General features: G+C 32.3%; 1 protein-coding gene and 1 pseudogene across 1 annotated transcript in view; both read right to left on the bottom strand.

Annotated features, from left to right (window-relative positions):
* The window catches only part of LOC128174683 (uncharacterized), a 131,508-nt pseudogene that overhangs the window by 92,059 nt on the left and 18,808 nt on the right, over positions 1-20,641 (bottom strand).
* LOC128172710 (fucolectin-1-like) overlaps positions 1-20,641 on the bottom strand; it is a 29,908-nt gene that overhangs the window by 6,070 nt on the left and 3,197 nt on the right. Inside the window, exons 2-3 of the mRNA XM_052838474.1 lie at positions 13,529-13,583; positions 2,744-2,974 (exon numbers count right to left, since the gene is read on the bottom strand). Of these exons, the coding sequence (XP_052694434.1) occupies positions 2,744-2,974; positions 13,529-13,583 (286 nt within the window). The remainder of the gene's footprint in view (positions 1-2,743; positions 2,975-13,528; positions 13,584-20,641) is intronic.

Here is a 20,641-nt window from a genome sequence, read left to right as displayed (position 1 = left end):
CTTAAGAAAACCCCCGGAACTAACACAGAATATACAAGATATACACAACAGTTGTGTCTTGTGCCCAGGTGCATGTTTGTGTATATCTAATTAGAGTCTATTGTTTGTCCAAATTAAGAAAACCCCTGGAACTAACACAGAATATACAAGATATACACAACAGGTGTGTCGTGTGCCCAGGTGCAAGTCAGTGTTTCTAAAGGCGTTGGATCTTAGTATGTACGTGCATACGATAATTCTAGTAAATAAAAGTTTATTTACATTTGTAATTCATTTTCAAAGAATTATTTCCCAACTCTGTGTTTTAAAAATGTTACGTCTACAAATTAAAGATACATGTATGTAAGAGTAAAATCTAGAGGCTAATTAATTCCTGTACCGGTGATCATAAATAGGGTTTAATTGTTTAAATATATGTACAAGAGTAAATATGTCACATACCCGGCCTGGTACATCATACAATTGTATGTACAAGTATATGTATACATCATTTGCAATTGCCACATGCAGTAAATACCTCACCCGTAATTGGTAGTTTTGTTTGTTATAGAATTGATAGTCTAAAAATCATGTATACAATTAAATGTTTAAACATACTGGAACGGCGCCGTGATCATGAAAACCGGGAAAATTGCGTAGAACTAATACCCTAATAGTTTCAATGCATTTGATAAAAGAAATGATTTCATCGTCTTCCTTGCATTTCATTTAGCTGTGAATTAGATGAACGTTTATCTACTCGGTTTAAATTTATTTACTAAATAAGCCTAACGGTTTCCATTATGGTATAATATATGTTATTTTTCACTGAAAACCAAGTTCCGTATTTCATTCTAAATATATGCATGCATGTAATTTATAAATTAGATATGATTGTTTGGAAGTCAAAATCTTTTCAAGTAAAAAATACATATTGAATACATTGATTCAATATCCACTGATATATAGAATATGAAAACTTCCATTAATATGTATGTAGCCGCGGCGCAGAGGAAGCGAGGTGATGCTGATAAAAACGAAGGGTCCCGGGTTCAATCCTCGTCTTGGGCGTTTTGATTATTTTTTTTTTTCATTTTATTTTCTAGAACAAAAACCGTTTTTAATACCTTTTCTATCATTATCATATAGTTAATATATTTTGTTGGTAAATTAAGCACAATATTGAATCAAAAGATTTTTTAATGGCTTAAAGGTGGCTTAAAATTGGATTAAAGGTAGCTTAAAGAAGTTTGGACATAAAGGACCTATAAGTTGTCCTTAAAGGTGGCTTAGAGATAGTCTTTAAGCTGCCTTTAGGCCATCTTTACGCTTTCTTTAAGCCATCGTTAAGCAACACATATAGCTTTAAGGTAGCTTAAAGGTGGCTTAAAGATCGTCTTTAAGCTACCTTTAAGCATCTTAAAGCTATCTTTAAGGAGAACTTAAAGATGGTCATTCATCCTATGCATATTGACGCAAGCTTCCAATGGGCCGCAAAAAATATAATCATCATTAATTTTACATAAAAACACGCCACAAAGAAGAAAAACAAATTGGTTGTACTGATTTTAATGGTAGATTTTAAAATACTTTCAGCAACACGTTTTGCAATTTCAAGGGACCACATAATAAAAAAGAAATGGAATATTACACATGTAAGATCAATGCTCATCCGGTAGAATCTGCATAATTTTAAAGGTAAAAGATAAGCCTGATATTTTTTTTCCTCAATGGAATAATGAATCTTATCCACATTTCATCTTTTGAAAATAACCATGGTCATTTATTCGCATGAGGTTCTCAAAAGAATTTAAAAGAAATCAGGTTAGCTCACACATTCAGGTCAAGCCAGAATTTCAGTTCTTTCATATTTTTGCGTAAATTATTGATTTAGATGTCATTCCATGATAATTTTTTACTATAATTCACATGGAAATATAATGAAGTCACACATTTTATTTGACGAAGCACATAGAAATTTAAATACATGTATATCAATTATATGAAATTTCATGTCATTCAGGTCTTTAGTATTTCAGGTCTTTAGTATGTCCCGTATACCGATCCCGATACATTGTTTTGAATAGAATGAAAAACTCCGAAATTTTCCGAATAGATTATAGTCTCGATAAAACGCGCCTAACGAGTAAAGCAAAAATATTTAATATTTTTTAAAAGGCAAAAAACATCTTTCTTCATGCAAATTTACTTTTAATTCATGAAAATAAGCATAATATGAATTCTATATATAAAAAAGCTATATCGCAGAAACGCAGTTTCAGTATTTAAATGTATATCAAAGAACGGTCCGCCTTCTGGCGGCCCGTAAAAAAAACTGTACCTTTAATGTTATGATTTTCAATATACTTACGAGCGTATTCAAAATCTCGTTTTATCCTATTCGAATATTCTGACTCTATAAACTGAGCTGGTATATTGTCCCACTCATATGTCATCCGGTAATTGTTCACGCATTTATTTTTTTATTGTGATGCATTATTGCAAAATAATACCAATTATACAACCTCTATTTGCAGAGAATATAAAAAAGCAGATCAACAATGATTTTTTTTTGGGGGGGGGGGGGGGGGCTAACCATTTTTAATTTCACTTATTTGATCATAGGTATGGACATAAAAACCAAAATCTAAACTTCAGTGTTTTCTTGATTTACTATATTTCGATTCAATTTCAATTTACAATGTTTTTCTACACTTACCTCCGTATCGATTTAATATACAATGTTGTTTCTTTTTACACTTACCTGTTCCGTATAAATTATCTATTTCTCTGTTGAGTATTCTGACAGATGTTATGGTATACACAGCCTGCAGATCAACCCTCCACCAGGGATATTTGTCGCCATCACGTGTAACTGTACACTTGTCTACACCAATATTTGTTCCTCTGTTGCCATCCACTGCATACGTGGCGTTATAGTCAAAATGTGTTGATGATTGTTCGGCAGGTTTACGTAATGCAATGTTCGGCAGAACTGTCAACGAAATTACAATAAATAATAATATTTGCATGATTAAGATATGAGGATACCATGAAATAGCTGTGATAGTTGGTATAAAAACTGAACTGTAAATGTAATATTTAAGCCATTTACCGCCGCCATTGGCCCATATTTTAAATAGTAAGATGACGATGTTTAACTAATGCAAAGGTCGGCGGAACTATTGACAATAATACAGTGAAAAATGCCGATGTCTAGTGATTACGTAAGAAAAATACAATACAATTTAGATATGGAATGAAAAAACAGTACTGTCTTCAATGGTTGTTAATCAAAATTGTAGCCAATCTGCAAATTTTTTCATTTCATTGGAAATAATAAGCTATAGACTATAGAGTCTTTCTTTAATGACTTCATATTAAATATGACTTTATATATTATTAAAATACATACACAAAAAATACAGACAAAATTATTTTGCATCCAACTATGTCAACATCAATTGAAAATTTACTGGCATTAGAGTGAAAAAAGTATGAATCTGGGTTTTTTTTTTAACGAAACCCGGGATATAATGAAATGTGTTCAGTTTAAATACATGTGTATCTATATATTATAGATATTATGCATGGCTGTTAATTAAGGAAACAATTGAACATAACTGATATATAGTTTGAAGTTTTAGATAAAATGATTTAAATAATTTAGAGCCTATAATCTTCGTAGGGATCAAAGTGAGGGTCAAATTAGTGATAAGTAATTCCAAGTAATTAGACTCATGTGTTGACAAGATTTGAATTTAAGTAATAAAATGCCTTCTGTGTTGTTAAATACAGTCCCTGAAACGTTCTACTTTCCATTTTTTGTGCGTTCACCGTGCGTTCACCGTGCGTTCACTAGCGCTCCGCTCCGTTCGCGCTCACCGTTCACAAAACGCTCACCTTGCGCTTACTGTGCGTTCACTTATCGTTCAGTCCGTCTTCTATTTTTCTCAACTGGAACTTCAAAATGGTAGGATCGGTCTTTGCTAGTCACAACAAAATGAGAAAAGAACCCGAACACGAAAAGGTGGAAGGAAACTTACATTGGACATAAAAGATCATTTTATTAAAAATTTAGTCAGTACAATTTTAAGTCTAAATTTTTAAGCAGGCAATGTCCGTATTTAGTTGTTTTTTATGACTTATGAATTGATACCGTTGTGTGTTTTTACATCATCCCTATAAAAAATTCATTTAATATATGTTTGAAGAAATATGATGCAAATAAATGATAATATCAAAATACTGACGGGAGTTGATTTTATCGATTATTCATTTCAAAGTCAACGACATGTTACTTTGCTTGGCAAGTAGTTTGTAATCTGTCTTTGAATTATGCACATTTTTATAATATGAATTCTCGGACTTTTACAAGAAATTTGAGAAAAACCCCGTATGAATCGTGTTGTGTAATGATTAAAGATAAAATATATTCTATGAATCGTGTTGTGTAATGATTAAAGATAAAATATATTCAATCAAACTATGTGTAAGTAATCGAAATATTCAAAAATTGTATGGATGCGAGCAATAATGAACTCTAGTCTCTTTTACTCAGATGCTCGGCTGTCTCCGTTAATCTCCAACAAGCAAGAGAATGTGAACACCAGGTCACGTGATAGCTTGATGGCGCGACCTTCAAATATAGAATGACTCTCTGCTTGTCAGAGATTTACGGAGATGGTTGAACGAGACTTTCTTGAACTTTGGCGTATGAATATATACGACTTCAAAAAATATCTAAATTGTTCGTGCTATTTAACATCTGACTATTTTCAAGGTATTCATAAATAAGTTTCTTAAAAGCCAATGCTTCAAGATACATTACATCGAATTTATCGATTATTTTCAAGAACTAAATCTTGTCAGCAGCAATGATTTGTGCTTAGGCCCAAACGCTGTATCACTTTCGGTTTTCCAGAGTAACTGCACAGGAGAGATGATTAAAATTAACTCCCAAAAAGGCAAGAACGTTTACTTAAATTAATACATTCCTTGACAATGGTTTTCTCGGGGTGTCAACTTCAATTATTATACTTTCATGTTAAATACTGAAATCTGATTGGTTTAGATGCAGTTCATAATCCATTCTATTACCCTCAGCGTTAGCAACACACTTGGCAACGGGTAACAACGAATTGTTACATGCGCGTAAATGATGCGCGTACGGTTCACAGTAGAATTCAAGTCATTCCTGTAGAAAAGCAGTTAAGTTTTCTGTAAAATTGACATTCAGTATAATAAAATAAATAGTGCCTGTTTGGGAGGTTAACAGTTGAAATCGACACCCCTCGAAAACCATTCGCGTCGGTTGACAATCGTTTTCTAGGGGTGTCATTTTCAACTGTTACCCTCCCAAACAGGCACTATTTATATACTGTCACCTTTCCAAACAGGCATTATTTTCATGATTTTTGTCGATTTGAAAACGGCGTATGTATGTAGGCAGTTATTGTGAAATTTTTAGGTTGCACAAGACATCGATAAATTACTACACAAATATACTTATTGATTCATTTAAAGACTTCAGTCGTTTAAAACAGAAGAATCCAACCAACGAACGATTCGATACATATACAAATAGACAAAATTATAAATAAGAAACGGGTGTTGTATTTGTGTACGTTTCACCATTCATATTCCTCCGATGTCCGAACACAACGTATCCATTCTCGACCATAAAGTGAACAGATCAACTTAATAAAAGTAAAATAACTAAAGATGCGTGTCAATTTATAGATTAGCAATAAATCCGAACGATTTATCTGTAAATGCGATGTGTTTAAAGAGATTTATAAAGTAATTATAATTTCCTCGAATCGTGATTACATAATTTGCCGAACAAATCAGCCGATCACCGTTAAACTCATTTAATTACTATAATTAGGGAAAACATGATGTAAATGTTTGCTTAAAAAAATAAAGAAAAATACTTAAATTGCTTTGTTATAATACATATATCTAATGTAATCGCTTATTTGTTAATTTACATAATGGTTTACACTTTACGATTTAATATTCCCGATGCACAGATATTTTTGTTACCTCGTTCAAAAGAGTATTAATTAAAAATTATTATTACATTACCCGATTATACGTTGATAAAATTATTACTATCTTTAATTTGGTTTTATTTAACTATTTTATTCATAAACATGAATGATATCATGGTATAAGATAAAGTAGGATAGTTATTATTTGCAGGATAAGATGTAAGATACAGGATATAGGATATGATAGGATTGTTTTGTCAACTTTCAAGATACATGTAGCAGCACTGTACTCTTAGTTTATTGGCTATTTCTTTCCTGATTACCGACGAGATGCAATATAAGGATAACCCACGAGGCACTCCGAAAAAATCGTTCATCTTGCTTTCACAAAGCGTTAATAACATAACGTTCTCCATGCGTTCACCGTTCACTTTGCGCTGTTCAACGTTGCGTTCGCTCATCGTTCACCGTTATTAGTGCTCACGAAATTCCGTTTAGTGTGCTCTCACCGTTCGCTCAGAATGGGCTTACCGTACGCTTAGAGTGCGCTCACCGTTCATCCACCGTTCAAGTGGGAAAGTAGAACGTTTCAGGGACTGTAACGGTCTTTGATTCTAAGCCATGTTCGAAAACCCTTAATTATCCAGATTTTTTTATTTGTACCATAAATCTGCCTTTTATATAGACCGACTTTATTAGTATTCTAGTGTTAATGATACGATCAGTTATTCAATAAAATGCTGGGCAGTTGTTCCACGGAAATCGACTACAAAAAGATAAAGGGATCCGAGCCGCCGATGCATTTATGTACAATGTCTTTATTTTTTTTATTTGATGGCATTATATCAATATTAAGAAAATTGCAAATTTTTAGTGAAATGCTTATGTACCATTTATATACTTTTTATTTTACTTTAAGTTATAAAGTGTGAAGGAAAACAAAATTAAAATAAAAAGATACTGTGGCTAAGGATCTATTAACAGTGTAGTGACAGCAGAAGTAAAAACGATTATTTATTAACATTATATAACATTTTACTAAAAGATTAGTTATGCATCGCATTCAGAACCATTTGACAGGGGGTAATGATTTTGACAATAAAGGTAAAGGGTTTTATTGTATCTCTAAATATAAAGTATAATTCTACTTAGGGTCAGCAAACTTTATGTAAAAAAAATAAGCATTGTTTACATTAACCTTATCTTCATATTAGCCCTGCCCCGGAATTAGAATCCCTATCCCGAGGGTAATAAAGTTCATAATTGTCATGATTGTTGTATAGTGTTTGTTGATATGATGTCAGTTTCTACTTAGTGTCAGCAGAAGAAAAAGAACGATTTTTTGAACATTTAATACATATGTGTATAAAATCATTCTATATCACCATATCCCCCTGACCTGAATTAGTAACCCTATACCCAGAGGTCATAAAATGTTATAATTTAAGTAAAAAGCCTTATAGTTTTTCTTGATAAACAGTCAGTTTCTACTCAGTGTCAGCACGTGAAAAAAGAATTTTTATCATTATATGCAACGGTACTAAACTAGCTTTTTGCATCGACCTTTAAAACCCTTAAACACAAGGAATTTACAATTTTGGTAGAAATATGAATGCATTATTTTTTTAGTAGAATTTCTAAGATACGCAGAGAAAAGTAAAATATTATAAAAAATGGTCAAAATTTGGTCCTGCCCATATGCAATTTTAGCAAAGAGTCATAAAATTTATAATTTATGATGCATCATGTCACATTTTAATAGAAACGGCCTAAGTAATTTTCAATATGAAGTAATAAATGGGCAAATGTTAAAGGTGGATGGTCACGATTTTGGTCAAAAATTATTTTTTCTGATTTTAATTTAACAATGCTTTAGTAAGGCATCTTTAATAGGCAACTAAAATTTAAGTGCAATTTGTTGACTTATAAGTGAGTTACAGAGCTAACAATTCTTTGCTTTGTAAACAAGACATTTGCTTACATTATGAATGTTGAAGTGATAAATCCAATTTTAGACCTTAAGTGAATGTCGTAAACGTTGGGATCTGTTTATATATGCCTAAAATGAAAAAGATGATAGACAAAACTACTTGAAAAAGATTTTAAGTGGTATTTTGAACCTATGTAAACAAAAGCAGGGCACGAGCCTTGTTTACATTACAAAGAATTGTGAGCATTGTATCTTGCTTATAACTTAACAACTAGATATTAAATTTCATTTAATCACAAAAACTGTATTCCTTAAGCGTAGTTAATAATAAAAACAAAATTAAACAAAAATCGTGACAATGCCCCTTTAACGCACGACGAGCGTCGCATTAACACGGACGGCGACGGTGAAATACTAATTCTAATAAGTAATCAGAGTGCCTCAAGTGACCTAAACTTGAAAATACCTGATGTACTTTACAACAGTTCCTTTTATTTGAATGTTTGAAAGTTGGGTATAATTTTCAATACGTCAGCGTCAAATACAGCTATTGAATTTGTAAAACTTTTCAAAATGATATCTGACTTTTTTACAAAGAAAATCATCGTCAAACATCCCTGTATTGATCTAATAATGATACTATATCCTACAAACAGAAGCTCCATTGAACAATTTATTTCTTTTCTCAAATAGAAAAAATAAAGTTGAAATAATATGACAGTGTTTACAAGTATGAAACTGTATAGATAAGTATCGATTAGAGAGATAACTAGAGCCGAGCTCGTTGCAAAGCAACGAGTAGGTCTTCCGTCGCAACTTCGTGTCGCGAAAGGATTGTCCATCAGTCTGATTAAAATACCTCCTTTTCCTGACACTTGTCAGAGCCTGACAGACCCTGTATTGATAAAAGGTCATCTTTACATGACAATTTCTTCTTACGAATTAGAGCTTTAGAAAATTGATGGGAACTCTTCAAATGGAGACCAAAAAATTAATTCATACCTGTTTTCTATGTAACCTCTAGATTGAGTATTGCACTACTCATTAAACAGATAAAGGCATATTCTGTTATTGATACAGGTCTATCAGAACCTGGCGAGTGTAAGGAGAAGGGAAATGGTTTTTAATTATACTGGATTATCAATATGATAATAGTAAGTTCAAGAAATCGAAAACGAGACTCAATTTCAAAGTATTATTTTCATACCAGGCAAGTTCTTCGCTTAACTTACTTCAAGTTTAGGATAACTTTAAAAAGTACATCATTTATGTACATGTATATAATTAATTTAATTATAATAAAAGTGTGGATGTGGCGGTGGGGGAAATGACCCAAAAATCAATTTTCTAAGCGTAAACTTAAGGGCTTACTTTTGGTTGAGAGAAAGGGGGCATTGCTCCCACTGGACCATCTAAAAGGTACTGTTAGCAAGCTCACAAATGATATCCCCGCTAAGAAAGAAGTCATTACTCACGTATTTCTCTATTAGAGAATAATGGATGGTTCGTTTTCTTTAAGTAGTGAGTCAGACAAGGTAGGGTATATTTACAGGTCACAAGTAATCTTTATGACAAACTCTACTCATTTCCATTAATACAAGATATGACACATGTTTAATATGACTTTGAACTTGCGCAACAGACCGTGGGTCAAGTTCATGACACATCATCGGTCATCAGGAATCTTTACATGAAATAGAAACTCCCAATGTTTCTCCTTAAATGACTTAGGAACAAATCATTACACACCCTCAGGTCATAAGCAATCTTTGTGTGAAGTAAGAAATTCCAAAGTGGACCGGAAACAAATTTTGCACTTTTCCTGTCAGTGACCTTTACTTTGTCCAAATGACCTTGGGTTTAGGTCATGACGCTTCGTCAGGTAATGAGTATTATTTGTATGAAGTAAGAACACTTCCAATGTTTCTCCATCAGAAAGATATAGACCGGACACGACGTAAGGACGGACAAGGTGATTTTTATTTAACCCCCCCCCCTCAATTTATTTTCGTGGGGTTTAAAAATCTTTTTCGCCCGTTTTGTGCGGCACAAAAAAGACCTATATTTTTCAATTATTTCTATCATATCTCATATAAATATACATGTAAATGTATGATTTGTATGCACATTTGAGTTCTTCTCATCATCGTCGGAAAGGATAAGAAACCCTTGGGGTCAAATAATGTCTTTTCATGGGCATTTGCATAACTAAATGATTTCCAAGCGGTAATAAGCTATCAAAGCTATTGAGATGTTACATGTAGATATTAAATTTCTATAGATTTAAATTTAAGGTTAGGAAAAAAAAACCACGTTTTTATACAGTAAAAAAAAAATCTAAAATAGCTTTATGTACGCGTACACATAAATAAGAAGATGTAGCGAAAGCTATAAAGACTTTATTTCTTCTGTTCTAGACTTTTTCAGAGTTAACAAGCTACAAGTTAACAATCTCCTACTTTGACAAGCTAGATTAAAAATAAAATATTCAGCTGAGTTTTAATCTGCATTACAACCTCATATTACACAACTTCAATGATTTTTTTTTATCAATGTGCATATAACAATAAGTAAAATCCCCAAGAACAAATATCTATCGCAATTAAATGCATACATTTAAAAAAAAGCCAGAAAGGCCAGACAAGTTGCAATTGCCTCTACCGCATGTATTAATTTGATATTTGATTTTTTTTATCCTGCTTTGAACGCTTGGAGACTGTTTCATTTTCTTAATTCGGCTAAATAATGCTTCCAATTTTGAGCGCTCTCTCTCTCTCTCTCTCTCTCTCTCTCTCTCTCTCTCCCTCTCTCTCATTTTATGTGCAACCTTATGAAGACGTCAACTACTTTCTACGATATCTATAAAACCTCTCAGCAGTATTTAGCGGAAATATTCGTGGGTAAATAAAAAAAATCTTAAATTGAAACACAAGTCAATCTTACATGTACCGGTCAAAATCTCGAATAAACAAATAGTTGGAATCGTACAAAATATCAATAAACATGCACGTGTGATAAAGTACATGCAGAAGAACACGAGCTACCGCGGATCACTTGTCCACTCGCGCGGGATCTCCTTGGCTATGTTCTAGGGGTGATCATTTAAAGGTTTAATCTTGGTGGTTTTTCGTTGTGTATCTATAACATTATTAGTACATGTATAGTTTTTAGAACATTTTAGAATTACAAATTCACTATTGATTTATGTCTGATGATGTTTCTGATTTGGAACAATATCGCTTTTATCAATTTTTAGAGGGGCTTCTCAATTCACATTCTAATGTTTCATTCAATAAATTGAAGGTGAACAAAAAGAACATAAAATTGAAACAGTTCTTGTATATATATCTTGTTATTAGATAACCGCTGACCTCTAGGTAGTGCAGCCGCGACCGATTTCCTCGGCCGCGGATGAGGGATCGGATAACTTACGTAAAGTTAAAACACACATAAAAAGCTCAGAACCCAGGAAGATTTACAATGTTTGCAGTATGATGAATAAACTCTAATCAATATAAGTTTTTTTCCCCTTTAATCCCACAGTTGATCTATCTGTCTGATACTGCTTCAGTTCGAGTTTATGATTAAACAGAACGATTTCTTATTCTATCGTTTAATTTAAATTAAGAGGAGTAAGCTTTAATGTCATTGTGTACGATTCTTGTGTTTGCTGCTAAGTAAAATCACATATGACAGACGCGATTCTTGTGTATTAGATAACCGCTGACCGCTAGGTAGTCCAGCCGCGACCTTGGCGATCCATTTTTATCGGCCGCGGGCGAGATGGGTTATGTAATGACGCACACAACTAAGAATTTAGGTCGATTTGAAATGCTTGCAGTAAAATGACTCAAATCTATTTCATGGAAGTTATTTTTTTTTAAAATCTAGTTTATGTATCTCACTAGATAAGAAAAAGAACGTTTATATGTTCTCGTTTTTGTTTTTCTTAACGGTTGTCCACTATAGGACCTAAACAGAGGTTACTCTAAAAAAAAAGGCTGTAAGAAAAACATGTACACGTATACTTTTTAGACACTTTTTCAAATGAATCAAAGCATCCCGTATATGCTGGAACACTTTCAGCTGTTAATATATGTACGTTATTCGCACGAAGACGATTCGCTTACTTGCCAAATGAATACAGGTACATGTTAACAAGAAAAGCTTTTTACACTCATAATACGCATTACCGGTACAAAATAGTTTTGTAACGACATTGATAACACAATAATGAACAACTTTTCTATCAACAGCTATAGCGAAATATTAACCATTTTTGAGTTATAAAGCGAAGACTTTTAAGGGCTCTAGACCACTAATTTAAGGGGCCAGCCCTTTTTCAATGGTGTCACATATTTTGTTCTATATGTGTGTAGAGAAAATTTTAAACTAAAGAGCTACATAACAAAAACACAACAAAAAATCAGCATTTTTTGAAACACAAATTCAAATTAATTTTTTGAAACTTTAAAGGAGGAAAATTGTAAAAACAAAACTCGGTGGACAACGTTCAAACTCTCTATTTTGAAGATTTATGACTTTGTAACACAGGCTGTGAGCGGTTTCAGAGCCTTTGCGTGCACAAGAATGCCTATATTTTGGGGAAAAAGGGGAATAACTCGGTACCGGAAGTGTCGATATCAACGATTTTCCATAGATATTGAGAAATAGTAACTACCAATAAGCTCTGCAAACTTTATAGGACAACAAACAAGCAAGATATTTGAGTTTTAAAAAACGTCTAGAAGAAAAAAAAGAATAAAAAGAATTACCAACAGAATCAGTACAAGGTCTTCCGTTGAAAACGGAAGACCTTAATGACAAACATAAGAGAGGATGGCAATTACACAAAATAACAATCAAAGAGTTGATAAACATCATCTTAAATTAAGAGAGTCGGAAAGAACAGAAACAGAAGAGCAAGGCATATATATTGACAGAAAGACAATCAAACATAGACAAATATGACAATCACTAAACTGGCAAGGTATACCCAATGAAAAATAAAATTTCCGAAGGGAAATATAATTTTTCTGGGGGAATAAATCTTCATATTTCCAGAACATCCATGCCATAAAAGTTTTATTATACCAAACAACAAATGATAATACAACATACGTCGATTTTTGATAATTTTTCGACTTGTCGAAATCAAAAACGTTGTGGTTTTTGTTTTTGTTTTCTGATTGTCTATCTTTGTTTTCACAGATTCAAATCAAAAATAGTAAAATTGATTTTTGTAGCGTTAAGAGAATTTTAAAAAAAATGAAATATTTGTGATTTTTTACCATATTTGTTAACATCGTATGCTCATATTGGCTTTTTCATACCTTAGGGATGAAAAAACCCGAGATTTCCGAAGAGGTGTGACATGATATTTTGTCCCCGGGAGACATGACGTTTTGTCGCCCGGTCACGTGATTGTCTAGAACCAATCAGATGTTGCGTTATATAAAATAATCATATTGAGGTATAATAAAGTTTATTTTTTATTAAAGATATATCTTAACCTGATAAAATACAGACACGTAGTTTTTATTGAGTTGAAATATATCTTCACCATAAAGAATACAAACACATAGTTTTATTATGATGCCGTAACCTTGTGACATCAACTTACTGATCTCACACGGTCCTTGAGCTCCTAAGAGTGCTCCATTGTGGCAGCTTTTGTTCTACAAATAAGAAAAAAACATAATAATTTACAGAAGAACATAACAATATGAACGAATGAGTTAATGACAAATAGAATATTATAAATTGATGAGATGGTGACCATATTAAGGGATATATATTAAGCAGAAGTTATTAACAAGTGAAATGGAACTCTTAATTTTACTACTATACTAATGTAACTTAGACAAGAAACAATGTAACACAAATCAAAACTAATTATTTGTTAATGTCATAATTTAATCAAAGTACTGAAGAACTGACGGGAGTTGATTTTGTCGATGTTTATTTATTTTAAAATCAATGATATGTTTTTTGGCATGACAAGTATACGTATACGTAGTTTCTAATTTGAATTACGCATATTGTTATAATATGAATTTTTGAACTTTTTCGACTAGAATGTCGAGAAACCTCCATATGAATCATGTTAAATAATATTGAAAGATAAAATTAATTCAATCAAAGTATGTATCAGTGGTAGAAATATTTCTCGAAAATTGTATGGATCCAAGCAATATTGAACTATAGTCTCATTCAACCAAACGCTCGGCTGACAGCGTAAATCTCCGACAAGGGTTTACGGAGACAGCCAAGCGTCGCATTGAACGAGACTATATTGAACTCTGGCGTAGAAATACACACGACTACAAAAAATATTTAAATTGTTCGTACCATTTAAAATCTGACTATTTTTAAGGTATTTGTAAATAAGTTTCCTTGAAAAACAATGCTTTAGCATACATCACATCGAATTCATCAATTATTTTCAAGAACTAAGTCTTGTCAGGAGCAATGATTTGTGCCGAGGTCCAGACACTGTTTCACTTTCGGTTTGTCCGAGTGACTGCATAGAAGAGTTGATTAAAAATCAACTCCCAAAAAGGCGGAAAATAGTTAAACAGTTAAAGAAAAAATCCGTCGAGTAAAATTACATCAAGAATACAATTTAGTAAACTGTAAGAGACAGAAAAACAACTATAGATATCTTTATAATAAATCATCTTAGCTGCAATTATCCACAATTGTGAGAAGTATACACATCCATTAGATGTCCTTGACGCTCAGGTGCCGGAGTGATTTATATTAATTTAATCATAAATTATGACATAGACCTTTGTATTTATTAAACAAGCTAAAACAATGTAGCTGTGAAATTTTTGAAAATATATTAGGAACAGTCCATGTAAAGGTAATTTGTTTGTGTGCGTCAACATTACGTATTGAATTTGAACGGCATATTTATGAATCGATCCTGTCGAACACTCTCCGACAGAGCTTAGAAAACGCATCCAATGTAATGACATGAACAAATGTTAGAATATTTATCATTATACAAAATGGAGTATCTTCCTCTTAGTTAAAGAATTCGCTAGTCAATCCTGAATGTAACACTTATGGTATATGTATCTCCTCGCGCAACTAGTTGTGAAGGGGATATAGCATCGCTGCTGTGTGTGTGTGTGTATGTATGTATGTGTGTCCTTTTCAGTATTTTAAGCAAAATTAAAAGATAACTCGTGCATGCATATTTATCAAATTTTCTACACTTTATAAGCAGGCTGTAAGGACAAACACTATCCATTTGCAAGTAATTATGTGAAGTATTTATTAAAATATCGTTAAAATTAACACTTAAAATAAGTTTTTATGTACAACTTGTCATTAATCATTTCCGCTTCACGAAAGATAACACTTCAAATCAACAACTTTATATTTTGTTGGATTTAGGCCTTGTAAAGGTAAGAAACAAACGCTTTATAGAAATGGGGAGTTCGAAAGATGTCCAAAGAAAAAAAACCTGAAGTCAGAGTAGAATAATAAGTTTATCCCAATTGATTCAAAACAAGCAGCCGTTTGAGTCGGATTTCGGATTATATTTCCCGAATTACTAAAGAAAAGAACAGGTTTATAATTTAGAAGACACTTTGACAAAGTTCGTCAAAATTATTAACCGTGGATTAATTTCATGCTTATCAATGTAGGTATGTTACTCTGTTAAATAAATGAAACCGAGTGGAATAATAACAGGAACCCCATTCGTTGTTTTATTGTGGGTTTATTTCGGCATGACATCAAAATAACAGAATAAAACTCCCCTGGAATATACTAAAATACAGTAAATACAAGAACGATAACTCTTGATGCAAATTTTGCATGCATGACCTTTTATTGAATTTATAATAAAATTTAACCAAACAATTTTCTAAAGTTTAAACGCAAATTCCAACACTTAAGGTATCTGATCCACAATAGCCTACGATTCATTGAATCTGAGTGCATAACAGATATGTATGGGCCTAATACTCAGTATACTTGGACATAATTTTCCTATTTAAGTATTAATATGTAAGTGTGGAATGTGTCCTAATTAATGACCTTTTCCTTTTCTTAAGAGTTGTCCCCCTCTTTTGCTTTTATTTTAATATGTTTTACGGTGTGACCGTTGGGGCGAGCGCAGAAGGGACTAGTATATACACATCTCTCATCATTGTTCAATGCAACGTGTGGACTTGCCCAACCAAAAACTTTGGGTTTGTCTCGAAAACTTTTACCACCGCAAGCTAGAAACCAGAAGTTATGAAACATTTATTCCCACCTTAGCCTAATACACTCACACAAACTACATGTATCACTGAGCATTAATAAAATGTTAAACAGACTTATTAAAATATTTAGGTGTAAAATACAAAGCCGTTTAAGTTTTTTTTTTATGTAAATACAATAATGTTTAATTTAGCATTCCTTTGCTTTTTATTAATGATCATTAAATCAGTATACAATAAATTGCGCGTTTGTGTTATTTCTCATTTTGTTCCTTGTTGTTATTTGTGTTTTAATTATTTTCCTCTGTAACATCAATTTTGTATTTATTTATTTTTTTTGTATGATATAAAAACCGCGTTGTAGACATTTGCTCTCCCCCTTTTTTAGTGTGTGATATCCAATATTATTTAAAGATTTGGCCACATATGCAACTATTAAAAAACCCTGTAGATATTCTAACAGGTTTTTTTTCTCATTTTTGTTTTATTCATTTATTACAAAATGACGTGGCTGCACGTAATCTGATAATAATTAAAATGTTCTCTTTCGATAAATTTTTGTCACTTAACGTTACCTAACGTATGCATATATGATTGGATCAATATACAGTAAATTGAGCGTGGAACCTGCATGTGTATTTACGAACCAAAACAAAAATCAAAACAAAACTTATCAGCAAAACGAATCGCCATTAACACTGATACTGAGAAGGCCTACTTCCTACATGTACATCTTGTAAAGATGCTTGATCCACTTCTAAAAGATAGCGCGAGATCACTACGGTTTTCGTAAATGTTCGGATAAATTCGGGAAAGGTAATGACGTCATATGTCAACAAAAGTTCAGAGAAGTACAGTTTTTTTACGTAAGCATATGTGTTGTTTACTTTCGTGTTTTTAAAGGATTTTGTATTGTTAAATAAAATAGATGTTTGCGATTTAAAGGGAAGAATTTTCCTTAGAAACGCTTCCTGTTCCACCATGTTGCTATGCACCGCAAAGGACCACTGGGATAGTAGAACGTTTTCACGCGGGTCCACAAAATTTTCTTTGAACAATGTGCAGATTTCAACTCGAATTTCCTCCGTTCGTACACGTTGTCTATGGAGCTCGCTACGCGAGCGGCGCTTCGCGCCGCCTCTCTGCGCTCGCTATAAAAAAAATAATTCTTAAAAAAACCTACAGGGTATAAAGTTTATTTTCAATAGTTTTTGAATTTCTAATGATAAAATACACCTTTCCACCAAATCATTTTTGGATATTCCTAGTAATTACTTTTTTATCTTAAAAAACGTGCTTGTCTCCATAGACCTTAATGCAATCTTCATTAATTAATTACTGCTTAGTTTATAATATTTTTGAAAATTTCTCTCGTTAAATCTTTTTCTATTCTTAAATGCTTTGAATAAATATCAAAGTATTAAATACATGATAGATGTTTAAGGTTGGAAAAATTTGGTCCTAATATGGATCGGATACCTTAACTTTCTTATTAGCTTATTATAAATATGCTTAACTCAAATAAAGTTTCTGTTTCACACAAACCGAATAAATTTTAAATAACAAACGACTCATGCAAATCAGTTGAACTACATGAACAAAACATATATCCAAGTTATGCATATAAACTCGAATTCTTTGGTTAACTTTATTTTAAAATATAGCAAAAGTTCTGCCCGTTTTATATATATTTTTCAACAATGGGAAGAAAATATATTCATATAAACAGACATATCATATATACATATAATAACATGTCATACCTCCCATGAGGTGCGAAGGTCATGCAAATTTCTACCAGTTACATGTAGGTCGTGGAATTTAAGTGTATGTCAAAACTAAATGTGAAAAAAATATGATTTTGAAATGTATGGATATTTATATTTAAGCATTATAAAACTGTAGAAGAGGTATAGCGCACTTAATATATTGAAAATGCATTTGTTGAAAATGTTAGATACGTGGCCTAGTGGTAAGGCGGAGATCTTTTTTGATTTTGTGGTCGCTGGATCGAATCCACTAAGTAGTATTTTTTTTCACTTAAACTGTTCAATTGAAACATGAACAAAATAGAGAGATTAAGTTACACGTATCTAATCTTCTGGTTTTTTAAAAAAAAAGATTATCCTGTTTAACTCAGTATGAGTACACCAAATAAAAGCAGTTCTCTTCATTAAAACTGTACATGTACTCTATTTACACTTAGATCCATTTCACTTTGCTTGAACTTATCACGGTTCAGAATGTCAACTACTGTAATACAAAGTTTCCCGAATTTATGAAAAATCAGTTGTTACAGACACCATTATAAAATCATTACCGTTTATCCCGGTTTCAAAAATCATGTTGCGACAGCTAGGTACCTGAAGCTATTTTTTGTAACAGGCATTATCCGTCCAAACACAGGTGTAGGCGAAATAATGGGAAAAGGCGCTATACCTCTTTATAATTATAATGCACTCACAATCTTTCTCCTAGCTTTTAAACTTATTTAGAAAAACACAATTATTTACACATGGTAAACTTAATTTGAAGATTACTTTAATTATTGACTGCATTCATACAAATACAAACTCACATAGGCCATTCACTCTCTTCTCATTCTATCTCAAACATTCCAACATTCATTTGAAGTGGGAAAAGAAAAGGAAATAGATAAATAAATAATTAAACAAATTGTTAACCCAATTACACTGTATAACACTAAAAGAACTAACCTTCTAGGTGCAGGAAAATACTTCAAACGTGCATAAAATATATAGCAACTTCAAAATTCGAATATGGCAGTTAAAACCGCATGGCTAGCCTCTCGGCATGAAATTTAGAAATCAGAATGAAAAAATACAAGTACTCCTATAATCACATGACCAAATCTAAGTGACCACTCAAATAAATGCTATAAATAGAGTCTACAGGTGTACTCCAATGAGGAGTAACCAATGTTAATAAAAACACAAAATATCAATTTAAATAATTCGACTGAATAATTAATTCATTCACCATTGAAATCATTTTCTGTTATGTAATTAATAAATCGAAAACCTGCAATAGTAAAATTCCTGAAAAGTAACAAATTGATTCAATAATAATGAAGAAATCAATATTCTGAAATTAAAATATTAAAAACCTGTAAAATTTCACTCTACTACATAAACTGGAGTACAAATTCGGACATACTAACTCGAATGTTTCAATAAGACATACTACAAATCGCTATATCTTAGCTATGTTTCATATCCATTATGGAACTTAAATTAGCCTAACTAATTGTCTGAATGCCCAATGTATGTCACTGAATAAACCGAATAAAACTACTACTTACTAAAGTTTAAAACATTTATTGTGTGTTTTCGGTAGTAATGGGAGAATTTGTACAATCACGTAAATGACCCTCTTCCCTTCCATAGATACAATTCGGATTGGCATGGGGATAGGAATAAACAAAATAATTTAAAGAGTTTTTTAAAAGAAGATACAGTGTAAATATATAGTCTCTTTAATTACATCAATAATTTATCCTAAATATTGCATCCCCCCTCTCCAAAATATTTCATTTTGCGAGGGGATGCTCCGCTTTGCAGTGTTCGTGATAAGTTTAAATCACTGAGTTTAGTTGTAGTTCAGACACCAACATACGATACATTGCCTTGAAATTTATTTTAATATAAGAACATTTTTGAAAATTTTGAGTAGAATACGTCAAGTGTTTTTCTGTTTTTATTTGTTACACTGCTTAAAGAATGCCTTTCTAACGATCAAATAAAATTTGGGTGCTAGTCGATAAGTTTTTTGCAAGATACAGGGCTCACAATTCTTCATCATGTAAACAAGGCTCGTGCCCTGTTTTTTGTTAACATAAGTTCAATATACCAGTAAAAATATTTTTCAAGCTGATGTGTCTATCTTCTCATTCATTGCAAGCAGAAATAAACAGTTCCTAACGATTAACACATTCATTTGAGGACTTACACTGGAATATTTACTTCAACTTCAAAATGTAAACAAAAGCTTTGTTTACAGAGAAAAGAATTTTAAACTCTGTAACTCGCTTATAACTCAACAAATGACATTCAATTTTTGGTTGCCTATCAAAAATACATTACCGGAGCAATGTTAACATTCAAATCGAAAAAAAAAAAAAAAAATTGATCAAAATCGTGACCATGTCCTTTTAAATTGAATATACAGTACCGATCAGACCCAACCTAACACCAAAGTAAACCGCAACTAAACCCCAGGTTTACTTTCTGGGTTAACTTTGTGTTTACTTTTTGAAAATTTGGGTCCACTTGGGGTTTACTTTGTGTTTACTTGAGAAATGCTTTTGAGGTCTACTGTACGCAATGAAGTGTGAAGCAGACCTGTATTTTATGTTAATATTCTACAGCTTGTGTTTCTGGTCCCTTGTATATTCCGAATACACATGTAGTGTCCGATACTTCTGATCGGGGATTACTCGCTGTGTCCACAGTGGGTTTACTTGGGGTTTACTCAGGGTCCACTTTAGTAAACCC

Source organism: Crassostrea angulata, chromosome 2, assembly GCF_025612915.1.
Source record: "Crassostrea angulata isolate pt1a10 chromosome 2, ASM2561291v2, whole genome shotgun sequence".
Taxonomy (NCBI): Eukaryota; Metazoa; Mollusca; class Bivalvia; order Ostreida; family Ostreidae; genus Magallana; species Magallana angulata.
This window is presented reverse-complemented; position numbering and strand designations above follow the sequence as displayed.